The sequence below is a fragment of the Triturus cristatus genome, chromosome 12, assembly GCF_964204655.1.
Source record: "Triturus cristatus chromosome 12, aTriCri1.1, whole genome shotgun sequence".
Taxonomy (NCBI): Eukaryota; Metazoa; Chordata; class Amphibia; order Caudata; family Salamandridae; genus Triturus; species Triturus cristatus.
The window spans coordinates 684,899,089-684,914,016 of record NC_140595.1 but is presented as its reverse complement, the minus strand read 5'-3'; the positions used below and the strand labels follow the sequence as shown (position 1 = coordinate 684,914,016).

The 14,928-nt window shown below is 42.6% G+C and overlaps 1 protein-coding gene across 1 annotated transcript in view; it reads left to right on the top strand.

Moving 5' to 3' along the window:
* ARRB2 (arrestin beta 2) overlaps positions 1-14,928 on the top strand; it is a 347,548-nt gene that overhangs the window by 291,498 nt on the left and 41,122 nt on the right. The window contains exon 10 of the mRNA XM_085638335.1: positions 8,024-8,096. Coding sequence (XP_085494461.1) covers positions 8,024-8,096 — 73 coding nt within the window. The remainder of the gene's footprint in view (positions 1-8,023; positions 8,097-14,928) is intronic.

Here is a 14,928-nt window from a genome sequence, read left to right as displayed (position 1 = left end):
TCTTATATCTTCCTTTATATTTAATGTCTCATGCAGGGACATTATTTCCTAGACTCAACGTTTGTTGCTTTTGTTTATGCTGTAACTCATTCTGTTGATTCAACTTTTAGTAGGTGCTATTTCGTTTTCTGCCTTCCACTTTCGTGGGGAGGGGGGGGGGGGGGGGGGTTATCCCTAGCCATCTATGTCTTCTGTTTTTTGTCCTAGGCCTACCATGTGTTGGCCTTTGTTCATCTTACTGTTCTTAAGCCGAGTTGTGGTCTTGATTCTCTATTCTCGCAAGGTTTTTTCATACCTGCTGTCTTCTTTCACAATGTTAGCACCCTCATTCTAGCTGATTCAGTCAGTTAGCATTGTTTGGATGCTTTGCAGCTATTGTTCTGGAATGTGTGATGTTTTCCACATTCCTCATTTTCTTTTCAGTATGATCTGCTAATTACTCGGCTCAGTTCTCATAGCAATTTCTGACCTCATCATGGGGTTTGCTTCGGACTATGGCGCATATATATATAATATATTATTATTATATATCTGTCCTTTTGACGTTACATACTCAAAGGCTTTTTCTTTTCCTCCTCTGTGAGTTATACATTATTCTCAGTTCCAGAGGTGTATCTGGTAGTTTTTTCTCCGGGCAACCAGTAGTTGTTTTGTTATCTTTACACATATTTCTGTTACAGCATTGCATAATGCTCTCTCCATCATCGATGTGTTCTTGATTTTCCCTTCTCTGTGTCTCTATGGAGCAGGTTTAGCTAAAATAATGTTTTTCTAAGGCAAGGAGCTATAGCTCAGTGGCATCGCCTGTTGGCTTTAGTTCCCCAAGTCACGGCCGCACATGGGTTAGATCCCACCATGCGAAAGAAATAGCATTATGTTTATTTTCAATTATGCCTTAAGACACATTTTTGTTCCTCTGCCATGGCTAACGTTATTTCCATGTTTTTCAATGTTTTCATGATTTTAGTTGGCTGTGGTCCTTACCATAGTTCTCAGGGTGAAACGTAGGCTTTTGATCACCTAAATTCCTAAGATTGTCTGTCGTCTGGTCTCTTCTGTCTTATTAAAGAACGACTAGTCCTATTCAGGGATTTTTTGTGAGATCTGTTCACAGACCCTCCTCCGGGGATGGTTTTGCTTTGGTATCTATTCAGAGGTAAGGAATCTGCTGCAAGATGTTTTTATCAGATGAACACGTTACTTACCTTCAGTAATGCCTTGAGAGGCAGGATCTAGCTGCAGATTTCTTATTGACCGTCCCATACTCTCCGTTCTGCAAACTGGTTCCTTTGTACCCAAGATACCCAAGGAATCTGTGACTAGATCCCATCTCTACCAGATAAGGTGTTACTGAAGGTAAGTGACTGGTGTTCTTCCCAAAGTATCCATCCTATGCAGGCACTGTTGTCTCCTATTTTTTTGTTTGCTTATATTTAGCCCAGCAAGGCAATGCTGTGGCAACAGTTAAAGGTTACTTATCAGCTCTTTCAGCTTTCTTATGTGTACCTGATCATCAGTCTTTATTCAAATCATGTTGGTAGGCGTCAGGCAGGGGGAAGGGAGGTGTGTAGGATGCGGAAGGAGAGAGATTGAGACACTCCTATACCATGGACGTTAGGCTTGTGTGGTGTGCGTTGATTAGCTCAAGTGAATGGGCCTATCTTGTAGGACCTCAAAGCCTGTCATGAAATCCTCCCGGTCTGATGTGATGGGTCTCTTTCCAAGTCCCTTGACCTCCTCCTGATGGAGTGCCACAGCCTTAGCTATGACCCATTTCAACATCGGTGTCTGCCAGCAGGTGACCCCTGGCAGCGTCACAGCCTTCCAAGACATTGTTGCCGATCTACGCACTAGCAAGAGCATGAAATCAATAAATCGGGTGGTGCCCCCTAGCTTTCCTGCGCCTATAAATGCCTACTAGGCAGCTGAGCAACAAGTCAAGGTCAGTGCGGCCCTTTGTAAGGAATCATGGGTTCATAGCTTCAGTCCAGAGGTTTCAGGATATCTGGCAACTTTAAAACATCTGAAGCATGTCTGTCTCCAGCGTCTGGCACTGTGGGCAGTCCGGCGAGGCCGTGGGATAGATTTCGTGGAGACTAGCTGGAGTGTGGTATGCCCTGTGCAGTATACTTTGTTTAATATATTGGTAATGAGCGTTCCGGGACAATTTTTCCGTGGGTATTTTAATATTCTTGCAACTTCCTTTGATGTGAGTGTGCAACCTATATCCACCTCACAAGTACTTTTAATTGTGCTTTGCTCAGCCAGGTGATCAAGCGGCAGAATTCAACAAGCTTGTGCATAGCACATATCAACGGGTTGGGGTATGGTTCCAAGACCACTATGCCTGCATTCTGCCTAGCATGCCTGTCAATCTGCGATAGGCAAAGAAATGGCCCACCGTGTTTATCAGCTGGTCAAAGAGGATAAGAGACTCGTCCAGAAAAAGATCTCCCAGGGTGCAGACTCCTGCTGTTTCCCATTGTTCAACACCCTCTTGGCCAATCTCCTCCCGGAAGTTCCAAAGGGATTGCAGTCTAATCTCTGGGGAATATTGGAGCTTGTCTGGCATGAGGCGCAAGGCTCTGGCAAATTTACAATGGGCCGCCAGTCACAGTCCTTTTTTTTTAAACTATCTACCTAATGTATCAGCCCGCCAGCCAGTGGGTGGTCCACTGCAGCTGTGCTGCCAAATAATACTGTTCAAAATTTGGGGTCTAGTGCTCCGTCAAGAGCGGTCATTTTGAGAGTGACACCCATCTTCTACCTTTGTTCCAAACAAGACCGCCCAACATAGCGTGCAAAGTGGGGAAGGTAATGCGGGGAACAATTATTAGCAAGCTGACTAAGTGATATAAAAGTCGCTGGAGCATTACCATTTTAGAGAGTGCCACCCTGCCTTGCACCGATAGAGGAAGCACCAGAAGGTGATTCACGGGCGGAGAGATGCAATTGCTTTCGTGAGGTTTCCATCAGAGAGATATCGGGTGTTTGAAAAACATTGATGCCTAAATATTGGAATGTGCAGGCTTCCCAATGCACCGTGTGCGTACCCCCCATCACGTGCTGAGGGGGGCAATCCGGGCAAAGCAGGAACAGACAGGTTTTCGCCCAATTTATACCCAGCCCCAAGGCAATCCTGAAGGAGTCCAGTATATCCGCATTCTCGCTACACCCTACCTGATGCCCTTGACATGAATGAGAACATCATCGGCTTAAAGGAAGACTTTGTGAGTCGTTTCTCTTAGTGCAATGTCCCAGGCATGAACCGTCTGCCTCAGTCTGTGTGTCAGGGGTTTAGCCAGGGCCTTGGGCGAATAATAGCAGCAAAAGAGGACAGACTAGACATGTCTCTCTGCTGAGTGTGAAGGCGCCCAATCTACTCTGACCTATCTTCTCTCTGGCATTTGGGTCTAAATAGAGAAGTTTAATAATTTGGAATATTCTGTGAGTATGCCAATTGCCTCCAGGGTCACCAGCATGAATCCCCAGTCTAAGGTGTTGAGCGCCTTTTCTAGATCTAAGACCACACTACCTGCAAATGGACAGTGTTTTGGGACCTCTTCTAACATCCGATGTAGTCTATGGATGATGAGAGTAGTGTATCTCTTTGGGATGGATCCCGTCTGATCCCGGTGTTCCAGGAGACGTGCAGCCATTATCTTAATCAATATCTTATAGTCTCTGCCTAACATCGACAACTGCCTGTAGAAGATATCTCAATGGGATTACGCGCCGGTTTCGCTAGCAAGATTAGGAGCTGTTTGCGAAAGGGGGGTGGGTGTGGTGGTGGTGGGGAATGGATGGGGAGTGGGGGTGGAGGGGAGGGGTTGCCTGATGCTAGTGCTGCTTCAAACACTTCCAGGTGCTTAGGAACTAGGGTGACCTCATGTTTTGTAAAACTCAAGTGGTAGCCCTACTTGTCCCGTGTAAGTTGACATACTAAAGAATACAAGAAAAGCAATGTTGGCTCCCAAAGAGCTATTCTTGGATATCTGCCAGGCTGCTACATGGGCGTCCATTCACATGTTCATGAAGCACTACTGCTGCGAAAGAAGCACATTTTGACCTTTCTGTCCTACAGGATTTCCTGATTTGAGTCATTCTATTGATCCACCATCTGGGGTGGTATTGCTTTGGTGTGTATTAACAAGGTGAGGAATCCGTGGTTAGAAGAATACATCAGAAGAGCAAGTTACTTACCTTTGATAACGCTCTTTCTGGTGGAAACTCCATCTGACTGCAGATTCCTCTCCTTATGAATTATCCTGAGGCTGGATCCGGAGAATTCTTTCCTTTCTTCCCCTGTCTTTCGTTGTATTATATATTGCAATTTTATCAGAGCTGCAAGCTTGTGTTTTGGACCACATAGCTCTTTCAAAGTTGACCACAATATACTTCTGTGCTGCGAGTCCAAGGCAGTCTTTAAGTAGATAAATGTTTGCTGTACATTGTTTTTCATTATTAGGCTATATCTCATGTAAGTGAGGTATAGCCTCATGGCTTGCTCAATGGTGTTTAATCCTGCTCTGTATCCTGTCTGGGCTCCAGACAAAATCTTTTCTTGCTCAATGCAGTCTTGGAGCTTGTTTATAGCATCTTACCATAGATTTTTCTTGGTCCATCTAATAATGAAATCGGGTGATAGTTTGAAGGGTCTTTTATATATATTTACACTATATATAAATCTACAAACTTAACTAACTATAATTGCCGATTGCCAACGCCATACCTCTGCTCCAACTCCTGTTTCTAGATTAACTATACAGCCTTTATGTACCAGGGATGCCAGCTCCCAAATTCACCTACTATATTTATCCAGCAATGTCTTCTTTTTCGAAAGACTGGGCTGTGCTTTCTTCTTCCTTTTGTTGATTAAGAGTAAGAATTGTAGATCTGAGGCACTGGGTTTTTAAATACACTGCTCTCTCCAGTAAGGGTCTGTCTAGAACACTTACTAGGGATAGTTTACCTTTATCATACTTGGGATGCAGGATTTACTTGTGTATGTGGCATATGTAATGCATAACTTGGCTAATGAATAGTGGTCTTTGGTTGTATGATGCACACAATTGGCGTCATGTTTGTGTTAACTTGGGAAGCCTATCTCTGACATCCAGTCCTACACATACAATTTTGCTTACAACCTGTGTACATGGTAGACCTGGGAGTATAGAGTAATTTTATTTTGTCCCCGTGCAGGTTCCACTGCCTGAACACAGCTAGCCGATCACCTTTTTGAAAATATTGTACCATCTCACTCACCAATGGGAGCAGATGGGTGCCTCCAGTCTAAATGGAGTTCAAATCACAACTTGACTGGTCCAAACAAGGGGAGAGGATGTGGTCTCACAGTTAGACCGACGACTTTGGAGCTGGGAACCCAAGGTTCAAGCCACTGGGTCGACTCCACATCCTGTGATTCTGGGCAAAATCACTTAATCTCCTGTGCCTAACAACAACAAAAAAGTGTCTGTGTGTACCGGAACTGGTGCTCATGTAAAGCGCTCCACTACCTTCGGGTCGAGTTCGCGCTATATAAATGTGAAAAAATAACAACATATATGAATGTAGACTCTAGGTACAGAAGCCAACAAAATATGGCCAACTATAAAGACAGTTTACTTTCCCAACATTGGAAGTGTCAACTAACTTTCAAACGCTGCTGACCTAACTCATCCAGTACTTGATTTATCGTTGTGTGGACATCGAGGTGCCCTGCACACCAATGCAGAAGAAAACATCAGAAGTGGTAAACTCTCCTGACACCTGTAACTTACCCAGACAGACGATTCCTTGATGTAGAAGTTGTATTATATGAACAAAAGGGTAGGAGCTCTTATGGCTTGTTCAAAGATTTCGTACTGGCTTGTGGCTCAATCTCTAGATTGCACTCATTTATCTACTGGGCCTTTAAGGCAGCCAAACTAAGTAATTATTTCTTGACAAAGTGCTTGAAGTGGTCTTCTCCATTTGGGCATCTCAGTCTCTCTTTGATTTTCACCAGAAGGATTGCAAACTGATGAGATTCCACATTCAGGTTTCTAGAAATCAAATGTAAGCAAAATGCCTTTTTTTAATATAGACTAATCAAAAACATTCCTTTAAGCTTTTATCTCTGCTTCCTCTAATTAACAAAGTAATTGTCCTATTGAAGCATTACAGAATGATGATCACCCTAATTTCCTCTGACTGGCTGCACACGTAGTGTCCAGATATTTTCCTTTCCAAACAATGTTTAACACAGCTTTTATGTAGGAATACTCATAAGATCCTGCACCACGCCTTCCAAATCTGACTGCCTGCTTCCTGAGCAACTGCAGTTAAGACCTCTGAGTCTGTCTGAATGAACAGCCATAAGGAGGTGAAACTTCCTTCTGTGGCCTTCAAGTGAATGAAATGATGCTGCTAGTGTCCGGATGAGCATGTTGACCCAAGAACATGTGTAAGGGAGGTAGTATTGATTTTTTCTTTTGTATTTGAGTAAATCTGGTACCAATCTCTCTCTATAATGGTGCGCTTAGCGCCTGCTACAGCTTATTTCAATACACTTCTCAGGCAGGCCTCTTAACCATTTCTCCTGTCGGGAAGCATGCAATGGGATCCGGATACAGTCTTGTCCTCTCTGGGATCCATACTTAAATGGGACCTGCAGCATGTTTCATGAAAGGTAATCTGCTGCCTTATTCTTACTTTCAAAACCTGGCTTCTATAGCAGAGATGGTTCTTCATACAATTGAAACAAAATGGACACTGATCGCATCTTCATAAAACTAAAGTTATACTTAAATGAAAAGAACTTTTGCTAAATTGTGCCACTATCCCTACTGCAGTCATCAAAGTAAAACCATAGCTAGATGGATAGTATCCTGTGTCTCAGCATGTTATCAAAAAGCCCACATACTCCTCTCGGGTGAATTCAAGTTCCACGCCACAAGAAGCAAAGATGCAATGGCTATGTTTATGCAAGACGCCCCAATCTTACAAATATGCAAAGAGATTGACCCAGGCACTGCTTTATTGCCTCATGGTCCATAACAGACACCTCAGTAGAGAAGGGCGCTCTTCACAAAATGTTTGCAAGATTAGATTTAGGATTTTGCTATTATCCTCTGGAGTTCATAAATGTTCTAGCATCTTTGGGTGTGTTTATGAATATCAAAGAAAATCCCATTATGGAGGAGGAAAAGTTATTACCCTTTAATTCTGTTTAGGAATGGTGCAAGGAATGTGGTCCTCAATGTCAATTAACATATAAATTTGAGCAGTTCCCCACTGTGCCACCCCCCTCCACCTCGCCAAAAATAATCCTATTTTTCAGGTCTTCTCTTGCCATGTGGTGCCACACAGTGGTGGTGTTTTAAAATCGCTACTTTCTTTGGTTTACATACGTTTTTAAATTGATCCAGATGGGCATAGTATTTGAACTTGTAAAAAGAAAAAAAAACTTTTTTAAAAAGTGTGTTTCTGGAACAGAAGTGTTATTGGATTTGGCTGGGTAGATCCTTGATTGAACATCCCATCAAAATCATAAACTTGCTAATTGATACTGCTATCGATTATGTTTAGTGGTTCATCTGCAAGAAGCAGCGTTAGATTTTCTCATTTGGGGTGTTAAGGCCATAGTGTAAATTGCCTGCCTTATTTTGATTATTTGAGGGCCATTAAGTGTGATTTTCAAGCCACATCCTTTTTACTATTTGTTGTTTACACTTTTTTTTTTTTTTTTACCACATGTTTTATTGACTTTAAGTGTAATTATAATGGTCCTCATTTGCGAAACCCAGCAAATTTATCCTACTTTTTTCTTTTAAATTAACATCATTTTATCCACATGCATTGGTATCTTGCAATTAGGCAAGGATTTACTAATATTCATGATTCCAAACAAAATACCCATGATGAAGAAATAGGATGACAGGTAAGTAAATTTTGCTTCCTGTTCTCATGCATTTTACACTGCTTTGTGTAGCCTCTGGTACATTGTCCTATATGATTTTTTGTGGATCTCTCCTCTCTACAGTACGGCAGTATGCGGATATCTGCTTGTTTAGCACAGCCCAATATAAGTGCCCTGTCGCCCAGTTAGACCAAGAGTAAGTACTTTTCTCTCCTGTTGACTGTTTTAAATCCAGTTCCTATTACTGCTGTATTTGTTTTTTGGTATTTATTTTGTTGTGAGCAATTTGTTCCACATTTGACTACTTCTAAATGCAGTTAGTGAAGAAAAAATGTGGGTAGAAAAGAGGGTTTGTGTTGAAGGGACCTTGGTATTACAGAAGGAAAACAGGATAGAAAATATAAGAATATGATCAATGCATTACATGATATGTAATTACCAGAGGGACAGATTAAACGAAAATGTTATGTTTCTTGATCCGAGTTGAGCATGAAATGCCAACTTCAAATTCGCCTTCAATGCCTTAAGGAATGTGGCATTTGTGCAGTCTGTGATGAGGAAGTTCCATTATTGAATGCCTGCTGTGGAGAGTAGTTTACCTCTAAGGTGTTTTCTTCTCCATTTGACCCCTTTGTGATGTTTTGACTTGATCGCTAATGCGAAGTCAGTGTAATTGGTTAGTAAGGTGAGATGAGCTTGTATTTTTTTAAAGCCAAAACTCATTCTTACAGCTCTGTTGTGGACATTTTTTGTATTTTACACAGGTCTTCAGTGGAGCATTGGTTAGGTAGGTTATGTGCAAAGCCTAAGTGGTGGGTTGAACTGCTCGGGTTTTGAACAGAAAGCAGCATGGTATCCGCATAAAGTGAAAGGGGGTCCTCCAATCCAGCCTTTCCACCCAATACTCCACACTAACATATCGTGCTTCACCCTTTGTGCGATTGGCTCCACGACTAATGCAAAGGAGGAGGGACAGAAGCCAAGTTCGAGGCATGTGATGGCTTTAATTTGGCTTAAAAGTGATGACCGAGGTTCATTTTGTGAAGCACTTGGTGAAGATATAGCCAGTTTACAAAACCAAATGCTTTTTAAGAAAGGATCTTCCCCATTTACTTGGTATTCTTGGTATTTCTTCTCTGGAGTCTTAAAGTTTCCTCTCTTGTTCTATCACAAATACTTATTGTTAATCATGTCGACTTTTCATCATGTGTATTGTGCAGTTGTTAATACTGGTATGTTCCCTTCCTGGTGGCTATTTGTAGCATTTCTGAAAATTTTTGTTCAACTTTGCCAGACTCGCTACCCGCACCTCCTATTTCTGTCTCACTCTCCTGATCAACTGTTTCCTCTTTCTAGTGACTTTCTGTTTTACCTTTCCAAGTATGTTGGCTCCTGGTAACTGAGTACCAATCCTCCATCCAGCCCAATGCTTCTTTGGGTGTGACAAAGATCCAGAATCCCCAGCAGCTCTAATACATAATATTGCCGGAAACAACATACTATATTTTGTCATTTTCCCTTGTGATTCTTTTTGCCACATTGTAGTGTTTTTGTATCATAAAAGTGAAGTCAGAGAAGATTTGAATTGTGTCATTCTCATATTGTAAATGCCTCTGACTTCTAGCTGCCTGCAGGATCACACCTTTGTCACAATGGTTTACGATGTAGGTAATAACTGCAAGTGGTGGTGTTCCAGCCTTTGGGGGTGCGATTCATGCCCTCTTTCAACTGAAAAGAGGATTCATAAGCCCTAAGGTTCGAGAGTATTGAGTATTGAGTATTCAGTCCTCAACAAATAGTTCTTGACTCTGTCCTTCTGCTTGTGCTAGTATACTGTGGTACGTAGGGTTTTGATTTCTGTTCTCATCATTGTGAGGGTCTGTTCAGTTTGCAAGACTCTCACTCATCTTGAAATCAGTTGTAAGTAGGTTGACATCCATTGTTACCAAACTGATTTTGGATTACAGTTTAATATTAGCATCTCTCTCTGTCAGTAGAACACGCTTTAATGTTGATTCTGAGTCATGTGCCTCTGACATTTGGTCCATTACCTCATTTTCGCTCTGCATTGGGGTGGGGGGGGGATTGTAACCACTGACCTGTTGTGCAAAAATGCATATATTTCCATCTTTCTTTGTTGAATGGGCTTCCCACCCCATCTGGGTCCATACTCATGGCTATTCGCAATCTCTTCCTCCATATGCTGTTGGGTTCCATATTTCGGGTGCACCAAAGAAAAGGTGTGGGTATCCTCTGGCTTACTCTTTCACTTCTGTTTCCCCAGGTAGTGGTGGCAAGCTCTGAGCTTGCTAGGCGCCATGCTCCTATGGATTTGAAAATGAAATGCGTCAAGTTACTCACTGCCGTCCAGATGTAGGTAGCACTCCAGCTGGCATAATCCAAGGCCTCCTGTGTGGCCTGTTCTCTTTCATCTCTGAGCCCTGCCCTTTGTTCTTGGCTTTAGGGCTTTTCTCTGTGTTATCTTTTCCCTCCAATTCTGATATTCTGCCCATTCTTAAAATTATATATGCACCTCCCCCACCTCACCAGTCTTTTTAAGACCTATTGAATTTGTGGGGGAGGGGAATGCCAGTGGCACTCACTTGTCCCAATTATCTTTCTTTCTTTATTTGTGGCAGTCTGTTAAGTTGTGCACTGTTCCCTGCTCGCTTCACCACTTTGCTATTTATTGAGTGTGGGTTGCTTTTCCCTGGCAGGTCCATTGTTTACTGGGCCTCCCTGTCTGTGGGTGTGCTTGTTGATTCCGTTACCATGTGGGCCTGTGTTTCTTTATTGCAGGAGGGAAGCGGACCCAGACCTCAGTGGGTCTGCGTATGAGGTCTCCTTTCTCCACTCTGTCTCAGTAGAATTATATCCCATATGAGCCAGGGACTAGGTCCTCCTCGCCATTTCAGGGCCCCATAGCTCCTCATCTAGACTTTCTTTCCGTACTGGCCATAGGGTGACTAAGGTGCCGGCTCTCCCTCTCCAGTGATGCTGCTTCCCTGATCTCCTGAATAATAAGCTTCACATTACAGTTTTCCGGACCTGGTTCCATTTGGGCTTATGATTTTCTACTCGGAGTGACTCCTCCATACATGATATTCCGCAACTATCCTACTCCCCCCAACTGCATCTCCAGTGGACCACTTTATCAGCTTTCCTGTGGGTCACAGGCTGCCTGCTCCAGTGCCCTCCTTATTCACTTTTATGGCTCCTTTCAGCTACAAAGTGGGTACAGCACTTCACATGCATATTCTCTGTGCTTCGTGGTGAAGGTGAGAGCAGGTGATCAAGGTGGATATGTAGGTGATTATTACAGTTGGACCTAGGAGCTTCACATAGCCGTGCCCATCTTGTGGGGCATCAGGCCATGCCTTTCCATCAAAGACTTTATTATCGTTTTGGGTGTATAATAGTATGTAACGATCCTATTTTGGTAAGGTAATGCAGTGCTTTGTATTAAAGGTCTTGTGAGTTTTGCTGGTAATCTGCTCTCATTACCTTTGTCATGATTTCTTCCACTGCACGCCTCATAGTCAATAGTCACATCCTATTTAATATCTAAGCCTATTCTTCCTTCTTTCTGTGATAGTCGGTGTACTTCCCACCAGTACTATCAGTTCTCTTTTTTGGTGCGTTGCCCCCAATGACCACTTGGCATGCTTCCCGCTCTATTACGGCATACTCTGTCATCTGTTCAATTAATTAGAAATTATTTGTAATCTCTTTTGTAATGGTACCGCTAAGTGCTATATTTTCTAATGTGTTTTCTTGTCCGCACCATGCAGGGATGACTGTTGGCAATTTCCTTCATCTCGGTGCCACCAACAATTTCTTTTTGTTGTCATTTTCACCTTTATAAATAGTGAACTTGTCATGTGTTGCAGGACTTCCTTGATAATATAAGCATTCTACAGTTAAGTCAGTTCTGATTGTATGCAACGTGGGGGCACCATCTCTTCAGTGTGTGTATGTAAAAACCTTATGGCCTAGGAAACTATTCTAACTGGTGATGCTAACAAATGTGTGTGCGATTGCCATATTATTTTAGCTGCAGGTTGACATTAGCTGCGTCAACAAAAATAACACAAACGCAACAAAAAGGAACCATCATGCCCCGTGGACCGCATGTGGTGATCAGCACAGCAAAGCCATCCCACCTTACAAAGAACAAGCTTAAAAGGAAGAAGGAAGCAAAATTGCAGGCCCCTTCCTGAGAATGTAGAGTACTCCCCACTTATCTTCCAGCTTTTCCCCTTCTGCTCTAGCTAAATCATTCGGCTTACCGGGACTTTTGACAGTGTGCCATGACATTTTACTGACTATGTTAAAGAACTGTGGTATTATGGATCAAGTTTGCGGAACTCAATAAGTGAGAAGGAGGCTGTGATTGAGGGAGGTTGTTCCAGGTCTTTAGTGCTATGTAGGAGAATGAGTGAGGGCCATTTTTGTTTTGGCAGATGGTGGGAATGTGTGAGAGTGAGGCAGAGTGTAGGTGACTGGTGCGTTGGTGAAAGTGTATGCGTCTGTTCAGATATTCTGTTCCTGTGCTGTTTAGGGCTTTGTATGCATACGTTAGAGGTTTGAATTGGCTGCTCCAAAGCCTGGTGTTAAAAAAAAAAAAAAAAAAATGAATTTAACCACGTTCGAAATGCAACCCTATCTTAAATTTGTATTAAATCCCATTCATAAGTTTGTCCTAACACGCTTAAGATTGGACATTTTCCATCGCTTAATCAGTTTTCCAAAAATGAACGATTGGTCTGCAAACCTAATTAACTGTCACTGCGATTGTGCAATTGCCCAGAATACTAGGCCTGTGGTTGTTTTTTGTACATTTTATAGTCACTTGATGAAGCGCTATATCTTACTAATTCTAAGATTGCTTCATTTTACACAATGCCACCCTGCATATTTGTATCTGCTATCATTGCCTAATATAGAGATCTGTTGTGGTATGTCATCTTTTCTTTGGGCCATTTTTTACGCTAGAAAGAATATTTCTTTTGCCCTTACTTAGTATTGGGACAAATCGTACAAACCATCTATGGATTTATGATCCGTGACTCATGCTTTAAACAAACTTTTAACTATCACATAATTTATCGTTCCTTACGTTTTTATAATTGAATTTGAATAATACACTTTATGGACTGGACAGGATTGGAATACATGGCGGACCCTATTTTTGAGGCTTTTGTTCTCCTCTCTTGTACTAGTCCTGTTTAAGCTCGACCAAGTGTGACATGGAAAATTGTGCTTAGATTCCTTTTTATTTAGACGTATGATGACATTGGTGATTTAATTTACACTAATGTGAACTTATTTTTATCTATTTCTAAATTATTGTACACTTTTACTAGTATTATTGAAATATCATGGATTTGTATTCGATTTTATGTGCTTTTATGGTCTATTTTCAACCAGACCGAATAAAGATTTTGAATGAATGAATTGGCTGGTCTTGTGAATAGGGAGCCAGTGAAACTTCTTGAGGTGGTGTGTGATGTGGGTGCTGTGTGGGAGTTCGAGTACAAGTCTTGCAGCTTTATTCTGGATGGTCTGGAGTCTGTGTAGGACTTGTTTGGAGATTCCGGCATAGAGTGCTGCAGTAGTCCAGCCTGCAGTTGATTAGTGTGTGACTGTCCTGGTGTTCAGAGGCAACCGTTTGAAGATCTTTCGTAGCATGCGTAGGATAAGGAAGCAGGAGGTGCACACCTCATTGACTTGAGCCATCATGTTGAGATTGTCTTGTATGATGATCCCTAGATTTCTTGTGTTGTGTGTGGGTGTGGATGTTGGTCCTTGCTCAGACAGCCACAAGGTGATGTCCTATGGGGAGGTCATGTTGCCAAAGACCAGTAATTCTTTTTTGTCTGAGTTGAGTTGCAGGCAGTTGGTTTACATCCGGTCTGCTACCATTGTCATGCAGTTGGTGAAGCTGGTCCTGGTGGTGGATGTCTAGTCCGTCAGGGAGAGGATGAGTTGGGTGTCTTCGGTGTAGGAGAGGACAGTGATGTCTTGGGATTGGATGATGTTGGCAAGCGGTGTTATGTATATGTTGAAAAGGGTGGGGCTGAAGGACTATCCCTGTAGGACTCCGCATATCAATCTATTGCTCTCTGATGTGGAGGGTGAGGGTTCTTCCCGTGAGAAAGGAACGGATCCATTTGAGAGTAGATCGTTGTATGCCAATCCGGTGAAGTCTTCTGGAGAGGTTGTTATGGGAGACCGTGTCGAAGGTCGCGGAGAGGTCAAGCAGGATGAGGGCCGCTATTTCTTTTCAATCAAGGATGATTCGAACGTTGTCAGTGACCGCAATGAGTGCTGTTTCGATGCTGTGGTTCTTTCTGAATCTTGATTGAGTGTTGTCTAGAAGATGGTGAAGTTTGTGGTGGGTAATGAGTTGCTTGTTAATGGCCTTTCTCAATTATTTGTCTGGATAGGGGAGTAGGGCGGCTGTGGGCTTCTTGAGGATGCTGTTGATTTCTGCAAATTTCCATTGATCTGCAAAAGTGCCGAATGTGATGGAGGTGTTGATGATGTGGGTCAGGGTGGTGCTGATTTGTGATTTTGCTAGGTTGTAAATGTAGATGGAGACACGGCTCCTTTGGGATCCCTGAGTGGATTGTACACATGATTGCTTCTATGTTGTTTCTGGTGATGTTTTTCCATTCAGTCAGGTGGCCGCCTTGATTGGTGGTGTGTAGGTTAGCAACGGGGTTTCTGGTTTTAGGTTGAGCGCGAAGTTGCTGTAGATGTTTGCGATTTTGCAGTGGAAGAAGTTTGATAGGTTGTCACAGAGTTGTTGGGAGGCAGTGATGTTGTTGAAAGCGTTTAAGGGTGAGGCGAAATCCTTAATGATCGAAAAAATCTACTTGCAGCTGTCAGAGCTTCCTTTGATGTGGACCATTAGTGCTTTTTATCTTGGTGTCTCTTATTCGCGGGTGATAGCGTCTGAGTACAGCCTTGTAAGTAGTTCTGTCTGTGGTGTTGTGGCTGGCTCTCCATTTTCATTCTAGCTG